This window comes from Giraffa tippelskirchi, chromosome 8 (genome assembly GCF_054371585.1).
Source record: "Giraffa tippelskirchi isolate mGirTip1 chromosome 8, T2T-mGirTip1v1.2.pri, whole genome shotgun sequence".
NCBI classification, from domain to species: Eukaryota; Metazoa; Chordata; class Mammalia; order Artiodactyla; family Giraffidae; genus Giraffa; species Giraffa tippelskirchi.
In genome coordinates this window covers 24,823,411-24,842,613 of record NC_137282.1, presented here as the reverse complement: position 1 = coordinate 24,842,613, position 19,203 = coordinate 24,823,411, and the positions used below count along the sequence as shown (strand labels likewise).

The window sequence follows — 19,203 nt, the reverse complement described above, 5'->3', positions numbered from 1 at the left end:
TGGCCAGGAACAGAGCAAAACAACTAGACTTTTTTAGATAATATGGGTTTCCCAACTGGATAATTCAGCAGCTTTTTGATTTTCTGCTTTGAGTCCCAGAGGAGCTGTGAAGGGGATTCCTAATTCCATGGGACTCTGTACCCCAAGTCTCAGTTCCAACCTAGTTGACTCATCCATTGCACATACTTATTAGTGTTACCTTGCTATCCATGAACTTATTTAACTTTGATATAAAACTTCAATCCTTTTTCATAGCATGTTCTGGGCTTCCTATGTAGCTCAGTTGGTAAAGAATCTGCCTGCAATGCTGGAGACCTGGGTTCGATTCATGGGTTGGGAAGATCCCCTGGATAAGGAAATGGCAACTCACTCCAGTATTCTTGCCTGGGCAACCCAATGGACAGAAGACCCTGGCAGGCTACGGTTCATAGAGTCACTAGAGTCAGACACGGCTTAGCGCTATCTTTCTTTCTTTCTTTATCGGAGAAGGCAATGGCAACCCACTCCAGTACTCTTGCCTGGAAAATCCCATGGACAGAAGAGCCTGGTGGGCTGCCGTCTATGGGGTCGCACAGAGTCAGACACGACTGAAGTGACTTAGCAGCAGCAGCAGCAGGAAGATTTCTTGGAGATAATAATAAATAAGCAAAAAATAATTTAAAAGTGGGAGTGGGTCATAGGGATCATTAGATCCAATAGCTATTTTCATAGATGAAAAGACTAAGGTTCAGAGAGGAGCAGTGACTTGCTTAAGAGCATGTAATGAGCCATGACAGAGCTTGGAAATCAATGCAGTTCTCTCAGTCTACAGGTAAATGACTTTATTCCCTTGGCCATACCCTTCATATTGGCATGACATAGATTAATTAATTCAGGACCCATTGTTGAGTATCTATTAATTTAAACTTTACTAGGTACATACACAATAGAAATAGGTAGGGTGATTCACTAGTAAGATTTTGGTTTAGTTTTACTAATTTTAAAAATACTTTTCCATAGTAATTTCTCAGACTTAACGCTACATGAGAATGTTTTATATCCTGTCAGGATTCATATGAGATGATATCTAAACCAACATTTTAGGAAGTTTATATATTTAGGAGTTTTATTATCTCCACCTGAGGGGCCCTGTTAGTTGCCTGAAATGAAGATTAGCCTTGACAACCTTTTCCTTGATACTTAAAATATGTTCTGTTCTAATTATAAAAGTTATATTTTTAAGCTGAAAATGTGCTCACTGTATTCAGTTCAGTTGCTCAGTCATGTCTGACTCTTTGTGACCCCATGGGCTGCAGCATGCCAGGTCTCCCTGTCCATCACCAAATCCTGGAGTTTGCTCAAACTCATGTCCATTGAGTCGGTGATGCCATCCAACCATCTCATCCTCTGTCATCCCCTTCTCCTCCCTCCTTCAATCTGTCCCAGCATCAGGGTCTTTTCAAATGAGTTAGTTCTTCGCATCAAATGACCAAAGTATTGGAGTTTCAGCTTTACCATCAATCCTTCCAACGAACATTTAGGACTGATTTCCTTTAGGAATGACTGGTTGAATCTCCTTGCAGTCCAAGGGACTGTCAAGAGTCTTCTCCAACACCACAGTTCAAAAGCATCAATTCTTCGGTGCTCAGCTTTCTTTATAGTCCAACTTTCACATCCATACATGACTACTGGAAAAACCATAGCTTTGACTAGACAGACCTTTGTCAGCAAAGTAATGCCTCTGCTTTTTAATATGCTGTCTAGGTTGGTCATGACTTTTCTTCCAAGGAGCAAGCATCTTTTAACTTCATGGCTGCAGTCACCACCTGCAGTGATTTTGGAGCGCCAAAAAATAAAATCTGTCACTGTTTCCACTGTTTCCCCATCTATTTTCCATGAGGGATGGGATCAGATTCCATGATCTTTTCTGAATGTTGAGTTTTAAACCAACTTTTTCACTCTCCTCTTTCACTTTCATCAAGAGGCTCTTTAGTTCTTCTTCACTTTCTGCCATAAGGGTGGTGTCATCTGCATATCTGAGTCTCCTAGCAATCTTGATTCCAGCTTGTGCTTCATCCAACCCAACATTTCTCATGATGTACTCTGCATATAAGTTAAATAAGCAGGGCAACAATATACAGCCTTGACGTACTCCTTTTCCTACTTGGAACCAGTCTGTATTCCATGTCCAATTCTAACTGTTGCTTCCTGACCTGCATACAGGTTTCTCAAAAGGCAGGTCAGGTAGTCTGGTATTCCCATCTCTTTCAGAATTTTCCATAGTTTATTGTGATCCACACAGTCAAAGGCCTTGAGATAGTCAATAAAGCAGAAATGGATGTTTTTCTGGAACTCTCTTTTTCGATGATCCAACAGATGTTGGCAATTTGATCTCTGCTTCCTCTGCCTTTTCTAAAACCAGCTTGAACATCTGGAAGTTCATTGTTCACATATTGTTGAAGCCTGGCTTGGAGAATTTTGAGCATTACTTTCCTAGTGTATGAGATGAGTGAAATTGTGCACTCACTGTATTCAGAGCACAGGATTTTATAAGTCCCATACAAGGTGTCTCCCCCTTCATTGGCGGTCAAGGTTGGAAACTGTGACCATCAGGAATGTATGCTGGTAGAATACACTGAAGGATATATGACAGTTGTCTGAATCTAGTTCATGATGTGGATGAGAACAGACATGTTCACTACTGCAGGTGGGAGCCACTGAAGATGGGGAGACCTGGAACTTAACTTTCCTCCTGGGACTGGGTCAGGTATCAAGTAAGGGGCAGACACAATACAGAGTCCAGAGGGTTTGGATGACAGTTGTGCTATAAGTGATGCATTAATTGAGAGAGTTCTCTGACTATGGTCTTCCAAAGGAGAGAGGTGAAAGTGAAGTTGCTTAGTCGTGTCCGACTCTTTGCGACCCCATGGGCTGTAGCCTACCAGGCTCCTCCATCCACAGGATTTTCCGGGCAAGAGTACTGGAATGGGTTGCCATTTCCTTCTCCAGAGGATCTTCCTGACCCAGGGATCGAACCTGGGTCTCCCGCATTGTAGGCAGACACTTTACTGTCTGAGCCACCAGGGAAATCCAAAAGGAGAAGGAAGGAATTTGTCAGTGTTCATCTAATCTTGTCTGGGAGCCAGAGTGACCTGATTGATCTTGGTGCAACTATACCTGCCATCCAATGGAAATATTCTCCGGTCGGAGAAGAAAAATATATCTAACTCCTTTACTTTGGGGAAAGAAAAAAAAAAAAGCCTCTTAAGTCCAATGCACTTTATTCAAGTTCTTTGTTCATCAGAATTCCTTTTGCTTGATTTGCTTTTGGGTGATATCTGTCCACCATGAGGAAATCTTCTCTGTAAATTCCTAAACAGGTTATCTTACCAAGCAATTCTCCTTTTCTAAATTAATATGGTTACTTTTCTGTTTTATTTATCCTTTGAGAAACTGTTATCCGTGAGTCCATCTTCCAGAAAATAATCGCTCAGAGTAAATGTGTAAAGTGCAGCTTCTAGACAAGCTGATTGAAGATGGAAGCCTAATGATCTCACTATTATGCTCAGTAAAGTCCCTTTAAGAAGCTGCACCCTGTATGCTAAGTGAAACAAGACAGAGAAAGACAAATACTGTATGATATGGGGGATCTAAAAAATACAAAAACTAGTGAATGTAACAAGAAAGAAGCAGACCTGCAGATATAGTGAATAAATTAGTGGTTACCAGTGAGGAGAGAGAATTGGGGAGGAGAAAAAGAGGGGTAGGGGAGTAAGAGGTATAAACTATTACATATAAAATAAACTGCAAGGACTTACTGTACAACATGGGGGAATATAGCCAGTATTTTATTTTTCTATTGGAGTCTAGTTGCTTTACAATGCTGTGTTAGTTTCTGCTGTACAGCAAAGTAAATCAGCTATACCTAAGCATAAATCACCTCTTTTTTGTATTTCCTTCCCATGTAGGTCCCCACAGCGTTGAGTAGACCTCCCTGTGCTGTCCAGTAGATTCTCCTTAGTTATCTGTACAGATTATCAATAGTATGTATGTATCAATCCCATTCTCCAAATTCATCCCACTCCTCCATTCCCCCTTGGTAACTACAAATTTATTCTCTACTTATGTGACTCTGTGTAGCCAATATTTTATAATAACAATCATTGGAGTATAACCTTTAAAAATGGTAAGTCACTGTATGTACACCTGTATTATATGATATTGCACAGCAACTATACTTCAACTTTTAACAAAGAAAGAAAGGAGGGTGGGGAAGCAGCCATGCCTTAGAGTATACGTCCCAACTACTCTGTTTCTGGCCCATTTTCTCCAAAACTAGATCCCACTGGCTCCTCTTGTATCAGTGTTTTCTCACACTTCTGTCAGCCAGTGAGCTCAGGTCTCATTCTCACTTCATCGCTTTGGTACACTTGTGCAAGGTCACAAATCTGACCCTTCCTGATGGCAGTTCCTCCACTATGCTATGACAATGCATCCATCAACTACAGTGACAGTATTCCTTCCAGCAAGTTCAGGTTCTGGCATGCCTCCACGAAACATTCACCCTAAATTCTGCCCTTGGGGGCTTCCCTGGTGGCTCAGATGGTAAATAATCTGCCTGCAATGCGGGAGACCCAGATTCGATCCCTGGGTCAGAAAGATCCACTGGAGATGGGAATGGCTACCCACTCCAGTATTCTCGCCTGGAGAAGTCCATGGACAGAGGAGCCTGGAGGGCTACAGTCCATAGGGTTGCAAGAGTCGGACACAACTAAGCGACTTTCACTTTTACTTTTTTTCTGTCCCTGTGTCTGACTTGCTTTTTTCCAGGTTTCTCTTGAGGCATAGGGCTGGACAGATCCTTAACAGACAGCACTGACCATCTTTAATGGTCAAGGGCACAGATTCTGAGCCAGTCTTCCTTTGAATCCTAGCTCTACCTCTTGCTAATTGTGTGACCTTGAGCTAGTTCTTTAAACCTCTTTGCCTCAGTTTCCTCATCAGTGAAACGGAAATAGTAGCAATTCCTGCTATAGGGTTGTTGGGTCTGAATGTGTTCATTTATTTACCATGTCTTGTACATAATTGTGACACACATGATAGCTACTGTTACCACAATGATTGTCCCTCCTCCAAGGAAGTAGGTACAGGGCTTATTAAATGCTTGAACAGGGAAGAGGCAAAAGGGATACAAGGATAAAAAAAATACATTTTTAGTTCAAAATATTGCATTTTACCAGAGGTAATTATCAAATCAGCCAAATAATCCCATACCTTTGTTTTTGAAGTTTAACACCAGCAACTTGAATTTGTTATTATGAATGTATAATCTCCACTTCTCCTGTGGGTGTAAATCACTCCAATCTAATTGACTTTTTCTTTCCAATAAATGATCAGGATTACCTTTTCCTTAATAAACTGGAAAACTTCTGAGGGAATAATGTGAAAATACTTAACGGGAAGGCTGAACACCTGTAATATTGAGTTCAGAAAACAACAAAGAACAGCAAGAAAACAACTTTTTACTGGAATCTGAGTTAATAAATAGTGATCAAAGAACAAACAGCAAAGGACTGTGTGAGTTACAACAGAATGAAAATAGAAATGAACCTGGGTTTCCAGTCTGAAACTATTACGCAATATGTAATGAAGCTAACATCTTACACATTTAAAACTACTCTACAATTTAAAACAAAAGGAACAGCTCGTTCAGAGGATAACTAATGCTTACAGATAAATTTCACAATTTTGCCCCTCAGGGAATATTTTTGTGTATTTTAAAGATCAAATAAATGGTTTCATCTTGGCAATATTGCCACTTCTTTCTATAACTAAGAAAAATGTGGCTTCTCTCCATTTGGTAATTGAAATGACATTTAATCCATATCTTTATAGGTAAAATTTTATTATCATTAGTACAATAAAGCAAAGCTTCCACTGCACTTTGGTTTTACTTAATCTTAAAGTGAGCATTACTGAAATTAGTCAAAGTACAAAAATTTTCTGGATGAACACAATAGTAAAAGGTTAAAAAATCAGAGATATATTTTTATAAAGATATATTATTGGATCATTTATAAAAATTCATACAAATAGGAGGGAAAAAAAGAAAAATATAGTATTAAGATTTGTCCTTGAATCTCCTTTTTTGATTTTCCTTCCAGTTAAACTGATTTCCTCATCTATTTATTTCTGGACTAAAGCCAGAATCAACATTGTCCATTTTTCTAATCAAATAACGGAGAAGCAACTACAAAGTCTGAATGCAGATAGAGGAGCCTGGAAGGCAGAGTGACCGGACCTCACCTAAGCGGTGTCTCTGACTCATTTCTGACTTTAGGCAAGGTATTTAACTTCTCTGCACTTTGACATAATTGTAATAATGCTAGTTTATTTCATAGACATGATATTAAAACACAACTCAAGAAACAACTGTTGGCTGTTGAGAAAGATGTTATTAGATAGATGTCCACTTCTGCGGCTTGGAAAAGAGATTTAGAATTATGTGTCTTTTCCATTCCTGATACATTTTGAATGAATTAGATGAGAATTTGATGTAAATTAAAAGATTTGCAACTTTAAAATACAAAATAGAAAAAGAAATGGACCATGTGATAATTTTTACCTCAGAAGTAAAAACTCCAGATATGTTGTTCTTTATTTCTGTCTTTTGGAAGTCAAACTTACTTGGCTTTTTAAGGCTTTCATTGAGTATGTGTTCTTGAGATAAATAACAAAAATACGGTTATATTCCATTACCAGAAAAAAGAGGGGGAAAATATTAGAGGAAAATAACCTAAAGGGAGTCTCTAAGTCTATGTTAATGGGTAATTGTTTAACTGTTTTACATTAATATGAGACACATTAATATGTGTGAGCACTGCCATCTGAGAATGCCGACTGGTTAAATATGCTTCCTTCAATAACTTTTTCTTCTTTTTAACTTCTTCTATCTTGTATCCTTTCATAATAGCTCACTTAAAACATACCATTTTTGAAATTTTACATGCTAGTAATGTATTTTTGTTTGGTGATTGTGTTTTTAAAACTTACATGTTAGCTATAAAACTTTGTAGCCCTAAAGTTAATATTTTGCCTTTAATTTTAATTTACTATAATTAATTATCTTAGAAAATTTTATTGGGAAGAAATTAGACTTAACACTTTGAATAATTTATATCAAATAATACAGGACATCATAGGACCACCATTTGAAACTATTTCAATTTTACAATAATTAAAAGTTTTGAGACAGCTCAAAGCAAAAGCACTGTAAAATAAATACAACTAATTGTATAATGAGGAGTGAATAATCTGATAGCTTCACCACAAGCCAGATTTGCAAAACAATAATGGTTACTATAGTGAATGATGGAGATGAGAATTTCAAAGCAAGTTTCTTATACCTAAATATTTCATCAATATTGTAGAAGATGAGTGAGGTTACTAATGGAGGCACTAGGGAATTTTAGAGGTCTTAAGATAGTCTCAGGAATTATTCTAAAGATGATCAAAGTAATGTAATGACTGTTAAAATATATATAGCATTTTGAAATGCCTTATAGTTTAAAGATCTGCCAGACTAGGAGATTCCTCCTTTCTCTGGGAAAGATCAAATTTGATTATTTTAATGGCAATGAGTTGGAAATTTCAGGAGACCAAGAGAAACCTGCCCAAGCTTTTCACTGGCCCTTTGTTTTCTACAAAATCTTATACATTGCAATATGTATATATGTTAAATAATTTCCCAGTATCTCCCAGAGCACTTTTAACACACACTTTTACTTGCACAAGAGCCAGATTCAAATACAGATTTAAGAACATAATTTTTTTATTAAAGTATAGTTAATGGTACCTTCAAGAGTATAGCAAAGTGGTACGGTTCCCTGTGACTTCCCGAGTGGTTCAGTGATAAAGAATTCACCTGCCAATGCAGAAGATGCTTGAGGTACGGGTTCAATCTCTGGGTCTGAAAGATACCCTGGAGAAGGAAATGGCAACCAACTCCCAATATTCTTGCCTGGGAAATTCCATGGACAGAGGAGCCTGGTGGGCTACAGTCCATGAGGTCGCAGAGTCGGACACAACTTGGTGACTAAACAGCAACATAGTTCGCTGTGCTATATATTAGGTACTTGTTGTTTACCTATTTTATATATACTGTAGTGTGTATATGTTAATCCCTAGCTTCTAATGTCCCTGCCCCTTTCCCCTTTGGTACCCATAAGTATTGGAGAAGGCAATGGCACCCCACTCCAGTACTCTTGCCTGGAAAATCCCATGAACGGAGGAGCCTGGCGGGCTGCAATCCATGGGGTCACTGAGTCGGACACGACTGAGCGACTCCACTTTCACTTTTCACTTTCATGCCCTGGAGAAGGAAATGGCAACCCACTCCAGTGTTCTTGCCTGGAGAATCCCAGGGACGGGGGAGCCTGGTGGGCTGCCGTCTATGGGGTCGCACAGAGTCGGACACGACTGACGCGACTTAGCAGCAGCAGCAGCAACCCATAAGTATTCTATGTCTGTGAGTCTGTTTCTGTTTGGTAAATAAATTCATGTGTGTCATTTATTTTTTAGATTCCACAAATAAGTGATATTGTATGATCTTTGTTTCTCTCTGTCTGACTTCACTTCAACTTAATGTGATAATCTCCAGGTTTATCTGTGTTGCTGCAAATGGCATTATTTCATTCATTTTATGGCTGAGTAATATTCCATTATATACACACACACACTGCATCTCCTTCATTCATTCATCTGTCCATGGACATTTAGGTTGCTTTCTAACTATACTTCAATTTTTGGGAAAAAATAACAATTTTTAAAGCTCTCTTTTTAACCTAATTTATTCATTTCTGAAATAAAATACTTGATCCCACAAATATATAAGGGAATTTGATGAACCAAACAAAAATATAATAATTTCAACAGATAATATTAAAACAAAGTGAGGATGGCAAAAGTTTTCATAACTTTTGTTAGTTTTCATAACTAACTCCTAAATATTGTATCTGATAGCTGCTGAAAGTGAATTAAAGTAATGAAGATCTGGCCACTATTATATAAGAAAAATGAGATTACTTTTCCTACTGGAAAGAAAAAGGAAAAACCCCAATCAATAATCCATTCACTATATTGATTCTTTTCAGTCAGAAAAACAGTGTGACTCACATTCACAAATGTTAGTACATTTTTATACTAAGCTTCCAAGTTAATGTGAATCTCCTTAGTAAAAGTCTGTTGTATTTCTTTAGGCAAATTATTTCCCCTCTCTGAGCCTTGTTTCCTCAAATGTTGATGACATTTGACCAGATGATCTCACTTCCTTTAATTGTATTTTGACCGTGTGTTCTAGCCTCATGGGATAATACTTTCTACTTCTAAAATCTCTTTTATGTGTTTTAGAAGAACATTTTCTATTTTTGTCTTTATTTTCTTTTGCTTGCTTATAATGAAACAATTATTCTTGCTTCTTTTTTTTGTATGATTGTATGTAGAAGATTATTACACATTAAGAAACCTCCATTATGTGGAGGGTTTTTTTGATTTGGTTTGGGTTTACTTTTTGCTACTTAAACTTCATGGTAAATTTTAAAATTAAATAAGTGACCGTAAGAGTACAAATGAGATTTTTAAAAAGTAGCAGCATAACTGCTGTAATTTTGCTCAAGAAATATATTTATTACCAACTGAAAATAAGAGTCAAACTAATAATTTATCATGAGATAGCTGTGATAATGGCTTTAGCCACATTGGTGAAGTACAAGTTGCTCAGTCGTGTCCGACTCTTTGTGACCCCATCGGCTATACAGTCCATCAAATTCTCCAGGCCAGAATACTGGAGTGGGTAGCTTTTCCCTTCTCCAGGGAATCTTCCCAATCCAGGGATCGAACCCAGGTCTCCCACATTGCAGGTGGATTTTTTACCAGCTGAGCTGCCCATTAAGAGTCAAATTTTTAATATTTTAGGTATTAAGTTTTCCATTTTTTTTCCTTTGGGGATTTTATAAATCCAAATATCTCTTCTTAAAATAATTATTTTTTAGCAGCTTTGTGAACTCTGCCATGTGCTTTTTGTCCTGTTGTTGATGTTGCACGCAAAGTGTTTTCTCCTCTCTCTTTCTCCTCCACCTTGTCAATCCCTGTCTTTTCCATTTCTCTTTACTCCTTTCCTAGTGGGGTTTTGTGAGAAAGAAAAAAAAACTTATGTGTTCAGTCCAACCCAAAGTCCCTAACTCCTTCTTAACACATATTTTCAAAAATATACTTAGCTCGTTGTTTTCCCCCTGACAAGGATAGGCACAGGGGAGGAAGTATGTCACTGTGAACAGACCAGTTTTATGTCAAGAAAATCACATTTTTCCCCTCTGAGAAAGATTTTCCCTCTTGGCAAACTCTAAACTTATGTTGGAGTCACCACAATTTCAGTTAGATGCTAGGATACAACAGTTACCAAGATGTGGCCTTTGCCTTAAAAAATCCTATCCTAAACAAAATATCATGGACAAACAGAAGCAGTTGGAGAGAGACATGTGAAAAGCCGACCAGATGATAATTCCATCACCTGGCACAGTGCCTGGACCATATAGCACACTGTTCCCTGAGTGAATGAGTGCTTTATTGATCTGTAAACATAGTATGAGATCACAGTGGAGGAAGTAGTTAATTTTGTCTTGAGAGTTCATCTGGAAAAATTTAGTTTTTATGTTTAACTACATATGGTTTCATGTATACTAAATTTCTGTTGTCTTTCTTTCTGTTTTAATATTTATTTTAATTTCTTCCCCCAAATATCACCTTGATGAGGCAGCTACATTTTATCTTCCCACAGCATGTGCCCAGTGCTGAGCAGCTAGCTGATGATCAGTTAGCACTTGCTGACCCCACAATTCTCTAGGACTGCTTCTCTTTAGTGCTGCTGTCTCCTCTCCTGCCAAGCTGACCTAATTTTCCTTCACAGGAGCTAAAGGTTTCCTACCTGGAGGGCCCATGACCCCGAACCTGTATTCTGCATGGTCTTCCTTTCTATATACATATATGCCTGTTACACAAAGGGATGCAAGATGCACAGAGGTATAGAGGCCCTGCTCCTTGATCTTCTCCAGTGAAGATCACTTTCGCTTCTAAACACTACTATGACTTACTCGTTCCTAAGTCCTGTGCTTCGTGAAGGAACATTAGGTATTCAGTGACTTGACATCTCTGATCTATCCATTTGTAGGATGAGGATAATAGTACTTGCCTTAGGGAATTATTTGAGGATGAAATAAGATGCTTAGAAAATGCATAGCCCAATATTGAAAATGGATAACCAACAAAAACCTACTGAATGTTAGAGTTAACAGGAGGTTAAAATAGATAACCAACAAGGACCTACTGTAGAGCACATGGAACTCTGCTCAATATTATGTGCCAGCCTGGATGGGAGGGGAGTTTAGGGGAGAATGGATACATGTATACATGTGGCTGAGTCCCTTCACTGTTCACCTGAAACTATCACAACATTGTTAACTGGCTATACCCCAATGCAAAATGTTTTTGGTGTTAAAAAATAAATAAGTAAAATTAGAAGAAAAAAAAGTCCTTGGGTCAAATATAAATAAAATGCATAGCACAATTCTAGATATGTAATCAAAATATACATCAGCCAGAAGTAAAATTGTGTGAAGTAAAATTTTATGGTTTATCTAGGAGACTCTTTATTACTCTCTGTAATGTGCAAATTTCACATATTCTAAAAGTTTACATTATATATAGTAATGCTTCCCAAGATGCTCATGCGTGCTATTTGCCCCTGAATTTAAGCAGTGCCCCTCTTGTACTGTAGCTATTTGTTGTTGTTGTTGTTTTGTATGGCCCCACAAGGATTGAGAACTACCTATTTTGTTAAAATAGACTGAAAAAATGTGTCTATTAAATCCCTAAATCATTGCTTCCCAAACTTTGCTGACCATTGGAAAAAGCTGGCAGTCTTTTAAAAATTCTAAGGTCTGACTGCCACCTTTAGACATTTGACTCAATTCCTGGACATGGAAATGTTTTTAAAGCTCCTCAAGTGATCCCAATGGGCAACAAAGTTTAGGACCCACTTTTTCAATTACATAGAAACTCAGAAAGAGATACCTGGAAAGGACCTGTAGTCATAGGTTTTATAAGAATAAAAATAGGCTGACAAATAAATAATTCAATTGATTTCAGTTATTTTTTAGCAGCAACCATAGGTATAAAATTTCTTTGAATATTATGCAGACATTTCTGTCCTCCTAGGCTCCTGAGCTTCTAAAATTTATGAGAATTCACAACTGGTGGCATAGAGAAGTTATTTTGAGGATGAGCAAAATTTTTCATCAAGACTCATGACTTCATGATTGATTTTAAGAATAATCTCAAGAAGTGGTAAAATTAATTTTCCTCTACAACTTTAAAGAGAACTTCAGGTTTTATTTTATCTCAGTAGCTGCCTACACATTAAGAAAAGCAATTCATATTACCTCCTATTTGTTGTAACTTTTTTCTTCCTTTTTCTCAAAATAAAAACAGGCTTCCATGTACAAAATGAGTAACTAATCATTTAGCACTTATCATATGCCAGGGTATATGGAAAAATTAATATCAAAATGGCCACAGTCCTACAAAGTAAGAATTATGATGTCCATTTTAGAGATCAGGAGCATTTTATAGTAAGCTGTGTGAGGTCACACCACTAGGAACTGACCAGCCAAAATATGGAACCAGGTCTTTGTGCTTAAAGTGTCTGTGCCTTTTCCACACTCCAGAGGACCATAGTCCTACCTCTATATTTGCAAACTGCTTCAATTCTATACAAGGTAACAGTGAGCATCCTTCTGTAGGGGGAAGCCTGGGAAAATCCAAGAGAATTTCCTTGGCAACTCTCAGATTAGACTCAAGTTGGAGCTGTGTCTGACCTCCTGGATCACGTTGAGTCAAGCCAGCACTGGTCTCATAAAAGATTCGCAATAAGTTAAATTCTTTTTGTTCTTGCAGTTCTTCCAATGGGAAAAATGGTGAAGATGTTTAGTTTCATCCTTGTCACCACTGCTCTGGTAATGGGCAGGGGAAGCTGGGTAAGCTTATTACAAAAACTAATATATTTTTAATTCCTGCTTTGATCTGAATTTTCTTTTGCGAAAAAAAATCTATAGTAACTGAAAAAACTAAAAAAACGAGAAAGATTTGTGGAAGCACCTGCCATGTAATAGGCACTTATTAAGTGCTTTAAAAAAATTTTTAGAGTAAAAGTCAATATTCACACTAAGTCTTTTTGATTTACTGAGGTTGTTTGGGTGGTTACATGATACTAAGAATTTAAAAGTTCTTTCAGATTTACCTTGAGCTTTGTAATATTGGACACTGTCTGTGTAAACTAAACAGACTATTTGAAAGTAATTACAATGAACTTGTACCTCCCTCCATGAATAAAAATGAGAAAATACTCATTTACTCTATGTTGTAGGAGAAAGAAAACCCCTAATTTTTTTAAAGATTTTTTTTTTCTTTGATATGGACCATTTTTAAAGTCTTTATTGAATTTGTTACAATATCACTTCTGTTTTATGTTTTGGCTTTTTTGGCCACAAGGCGCGTAGGATCTTAGCTCCCCAACCAGGGATCAAACCTGCAACCCCTGCATTGGAAGGTGAGATCCCAGCCTCTGTGCTGCCAGGAAAGCTCCCACACTAAGTTTTAAATAAGTTTACTAACACTGTATATGTAGTCACATAAAAATTGAACGTTCTTGCCCTGTAATCCTTAGTCACTCTAAATTGTATAGTTCACTGTATTTAACAGTATCACAACCAATCTCCCACTGTTAGAAAGCAAGGCAGAAATCCAGATGCTATAAAATGTCTTTGCTATTCATTTTTTAGACAGGTGTGACTCAGGGGGCTAAGCAAATAATCGGTTCAGAGAGAATGAATCAGAGTGGTGAGGGGAAAGTTACAAAAATAGGAAGTCCTAGAGATGAACTTCTTTGGTGGTCTAGTGGTTGGGAATCTGCCTGCCAAAACAGGAGACATGATTTTGATCCCTGATCCAGGAAGATACCACATGCTGAGGAGCAACTAATCCCGTGTGCTACAGTTACTGAGCCTGTGCTCTAGAGCCCCGGAATCGCTGCAACTGAAAGCTGCCTGCTCTAGGGCCTGTGCTCTGCAACAAGAGAAGCCACAATGAGAAGCCTTCACACCACAACTAGAGAGCAGCCCCTGCTTGCCACAAGTAAAGAAAGCCTGCACTCACCAACCGACAAAAACCTAGCACAGCCAAAAATAAATAAAGAAATGAAAATTTTTAAGAGAGAGAAATAGTCCTAGAGGAACAACCAGGAGAGAGTCGGTGATTTGGGCCTGGAGATGGGAGAGAGGGTGTTTCTATTGTCATTCTCACTCACTTGCTGTAAGACTTTCAGTTTGGGGATTGAATTTCTGTTTTTACACTGTAGTCCTTCATAATGAAAAAATGTACCTCTTTCTTTTTCCCAAATGGGATATCTACTGTTCGAACTGCTTAACAGAGTGCCTAGAACACAGTAGGCCCTCCTATTTATGTAAGAAATATATATAAGGTGCTTCCCTGGTAGCTCAGCTGGTAAAGAATCTGCCTGCAAAGCAGGAGACCTGGGTTTGATCCCTGGGTTGGGAAGATACCCTGGAGGATTATGGAAGGAATATATATAAGGTAGCAGATAAAGATAGGAACAGGAAGTTATGTGAATATAAATTGAGAAATATATCTGACTCTAATTAAATGCCTGTAAAAAGAAATAATATAAAAGTAGTGTAAAGCACTTACATGTTAAAAATCGTAATTTCTCAGCAAACATTTGGATTTATCACAGGAGATCATGACATGAGCTGCAAACAGAGATGTCAAAGTAAAAACGGGAAAGTGGCAAAAATTTGTGTTTTGTCCTTTTTTCTGATGGTCCCCCAGTAACTCTCCCAGTGTTGAATACTTAAGAGCCTTTATTACAGCTTCTTGGTCTCAGTAGCTCTTCCCAGGAGACCCACCTCTGCAACTCCCCTTCCCAACTCAACTGTATTCGCTTTATTTCTGGAGGAATCTGCTCAGTCAGATGCCACTTTAGAAAGGAACTGATAAACTCGTTCCTGTGCAGCATTCTTGGGTTATTTGCCTTTGTTAGAGAAAGTAGCTGATTCAACTGAAAAACTCAGGCTTCTTCATCCCTTTTTTGAAGTCATTGAGGGAAAAGCACCATACAAAAAGTTAAAGTGACTCCAGTCGTATTTCCAGCAACAGGTAAATGGGTAAGATCCTTGGGGACAGGAGGAACTGAAGAAGTAGCATCCTTTATAAAGATGACTATGTGTCATCAGATTATAAGCATTCAAATATATTTTTAAACATGTTAATACCAAAAGATCATTCAAAGGCCTCGTTTATTTTAGAAAGTGCAACACTAGTCATTCATAAAGCACTTTCCTGTTAAGAAAGCACTCAGGAGAAGACATATTGAGATTGAAAGCAGGGACCTTGAACTGGATGTGAATCTGGACTCCTCTTGCCCGCTGAGAATTTTTGAGCAAGTTTACTCAAAGATGCGCTCATCCCTACCTCATGGAATTGTTATGAGGATCAAATGAAGCAGCGACTCTTAAAGCTTTTAGCATGGTCATTCAGACTATAGCATTTTTTAGCTCAAAAATATCTTATTCTGGTAAGCCATAATTTCTTTTTCTTCAAATACATGGTTTTAGAACCTCTAAACACTTCCTGATTAGAATACTATTCTGAAATGGGAACTGGGGACAAAATTGAACCATAAATTTAGCAACTCATTGTGGGGGTTTATTTTCTGTAAGACGAGATGCACATTACTTTGCAGGGTCTGGAGAACTGCCTCCAGGAGCAGGTGCGGCTCAGAGCCCAAGTGTATCTGCTGGAGACCCGGGTCAAGCAGCAACAAGTCAAGATCTCACAGCTTTTGCATGAGAAGGAAGTCCAGCTCCTTGATAAAGGAGAGGAGAATAGTGTCATTGACCTTGGAGGCAAGAGGCAATATGCAGGTAAGAATTTATTTTTAATATGCAGGTAAGAATTTATTTTTATTTCTTTTTCCTTAATTAATTTTTATAGGGGTATAGTTCATTGACATAATCTAATTTTCTTAAATGTTTCAATAACTTAACATTGGGACTTCCCTGGCGGTCCAGTGGTTAAGACTCCACCCTTCCAATGCAAGGGGCATGGGTCCTGTCCCTGGTCCGGGAAATAAAATCCCACGTGCTGTGCAGCCTGGCCCCCCAAAAAATTTTTAAGCCAAAGTTTATTAAAAATAATAGTAATAAAGATTCTTAAATAAAAAATAATATTATGACACATTTAATGATAATATAGACAATAAAAAGTGGAAGTCGCTCAGTCATGTCTGACTTTTCATGGAATTCTCCAGGCCAGAATACTGGAATAGGTAGCCTTTCCCTTCTCCAAGGGGTCTTCCCAACCCAGGGATCAAATTCAGGTCTCCCACATTGCAGCAAGATTCTTTACCAACTGAGCTATGAGAGAAGTCCCTAAGATAGATAATAGACATCCAATATGACTGTTAGGGGTATAACAGCTAAAAATTCCAGAAGTCAGTAGATCTGTATTTAATATTCTTCACAAATGTTGTAAGCATGAAGGAGGAGAAGGAGGAATGAACTATGAAATATAAATCCAGTTCAATTTTACTTTATTTTTCAGCATGCAGGAAAACTACTGGAGAGTCTATCAAGAGTGAGAAAAACACTCAATAAACAAAATACATAATAACACATAAATTCTAAGAAAATACATAATATATTTAGCATAATATATAATGTATAAAATATATAAAAATTTGCTCACCAAAGGGTATGTTTTTGGTCTCCTTAAATTTAAAAAAAAGGTTAAATATTTATGTATATTATCCATAGAAATAAATTTTTTTTCTTATTTATGTTACTGTATTATTACTAAATTAATTATTTTCTGAATCCTAATTCATCTCATAGTAGAAAACACCTAATTACATACAACTTGGCAGTTTTTTAAAACAATGTACAAATCACATGATTTTTATACGGCATATAGTTAAATGTATTTTTTAAGCTTTGGGGTGTGATTGAATTATGTGCTTTTATTAAAAGATTACTCTACCAAATTCACACTAGTTGTTGACAATCACAACAGCCTTTTAGCATCATCTGTTCAGCCAACACGACCACTAGTTTAACCATGTCCCCTTGTGCAGGAGACCCCAGTATTTATGAGACAGTATCTCAAAAGGCAGTGTGTGTAGTATTTACAGTAGAGACTCCAAAGCCTGGGTTCAAAGTCCAGTTGCCCATGTTGCTAGCAGTGGCCTTTGAGCAAATTACTTGACCTCTTTGTGCTTCTTATTCCTCATCTGTAAAATGGGAGTGATAAGGATACCTGTTTCTTTGGTGTCAAGATCAAATAAGTTAATAGATCTAATGAAATGCTTACAAAAGCATTTCTCATTTAGCTCAATGAATGCCAGCTCTCTACCTACATTATTATATCTTCTCTCCTTTACTTTCAGAGGAGAGAGCCCACCAGTCCTCCCCACAGCAATATTGCAACTTCCTCTCTTTCCTCTAAGTCTCATCTTATGTTGCCTGGCACTGAGGATGGCATTCCTGGCATTTCCCAGCATGCTCGGTGGCATGTGGCTGAGCTCAGGCCTTCCTTTGAGTTTAGAATTTGGGGGTACTTAGTGCCTTTGGTTCTCAGTTATCATTCTGGGACAGGAGGGAAAAGTTCATTTGGCAGGCTGGCACGTCCCTTTGTGAAGCATCAACATTCGTCCTTCCAGCACGGTTTGCTTTCTGCTTGAGCAGAGAGTATTCACCTCAACCACTTTAACACAATGTTTGTCAAACAGAGGGCAGGAAACCTTGGCCTTACTCTAGCATTATGTAAGTATCCAAAAATTCTTTTTTAAGCTACCATGAACACAGATCTCTCTAACCCTACCCCTCTTCTGCCTATTTTCTGGGGTGGTTGAGTGAGTCAAAACATTTTGAAAATCGTAGTTTAAAATATCTAGTTAATATTTTAAACCCTCTATTGCTTGAACTTTCTATCAGAGTAAAAGTCACTTTTTCCTAAGGCAGGCTCCTTAATCTATTTGCTGTAAGAAATTGAGCTAGTGGCATTTTTTTTTTTATTTCTTTGTTTGGGTTTTGTTTTTGTTTTTTTTCAGAGGAAATCTTTCCTCTGAATCTTAAGTTGTGTTTGGCATTTTCCTCTGGGAAGATCAAAAAATTTTAAAAAACTTAAACTCAGAGTTGGCATAAAATAAGAACAAGTAGAAAATGTTGGCTGAAAACTCCATATTCATCGAGTTTTCCAGAGGCAAATGTTATAGCTAATTATTTCCATATTTGCTTGGGAAATAGTCTGAACTTTGTGAGTCTTTACTATTCAGCTCTTTGGTAGGTGGTTAAATGTAAGCAAAGAGCTCTTTTTCTAACAAGCTTATACAGAGTGAAGTAAGAAAGAGAAAAATAAGTATTGCATATTAACACATATATATGGAATCTAGAATAATGGTACTGATTAACCTATTTGCAGGGCAGGAATAGAGATGCAGACATGAAGAACAGACTTGTGGACGCAGCAGGGGAAAGAGAGGGTGGGACTAATTGAGAGAGAAGCACTGATACATACACTACCATGTGTAAAATAAATAGTCAGTGGGAAGCTACTGTATAGCACAGGGTGCTCTGTGACAACCTGCGGGTGTGAGGCGGGGTGGAAGGATTCTCAAGAGAGAGGGGATATATGTGTACTTATGGTTGATTCACCCTGTTGTACAGCAGAAACCAACACAACATTGTAAAGCAATTATCCTCCAATTTCAAAAAAAGGTAAATGGAAAAAAAAATCTGCTTACTTTAATGAAAAATGCTGCGCAATGTGCTTGACCACAAGATGTAAGCTTTTGAACAACCTTGAACTAATTTTAGATAATCATTTTCACATTGTTTTTCTTCTTGCTTAACTGCAAAACAAGATTTAAAAAAATAATCCAGGATGTGGAAAAGAACACATGGGCTTCTGAATCTCAAAAATAAATACATGATTAAGGCCTAACTCATTAGAAAAATGGACATCTCACCAAAGCAGTAGTATATGATGGGTCTCAACCTGATGAGGGTTTTAGAAAGTGACAAAGGTTCTTTATTTTTG

General features: G+C 37.6%; 1 protein-coding gene across 10 annotated transcripts in view; it reads left to right on the top strand.

The window, feature by feature from the left end:
• Positions 1–19,203, top strand: part of FGL1 (fibrinogen like 1) — a 75,118-nt gene that overhangs the window by 24,856 nt on the left and 31,059 nt on the right. For 2 of the 10 annotated variants that reach the window (XM_081521643.1, XM_081521642.1), the window contains 4 exons: positions 5,377–5,556; positions 6,144–6,324; positions 12,988–13,067; positions 15,851–16,031. In XM_081521643.1, coding sequence (XP_081377769.1) covers positions 12,996–13,067; positions 15,851–16,031 — 253 coding nt within the window. In that variant the 5' untranslated portion in view covers positions 5,377–5,556; positions 6,144–6,324; positions 12,988–12,995. Of the gene's footprint in view, positions 1–5,376; positions 5,557–6,143; positions 6,325–12,231; positions 12,379–12,987; positions 13,068–15,850; positions 16,032–19,203 lie in introns of those variants that run through there. The other 8 variants (XM_081521641.1, XM_081521648.1, XM_081521646.1 and 5 more) reach the window with 6 other exon arrangements.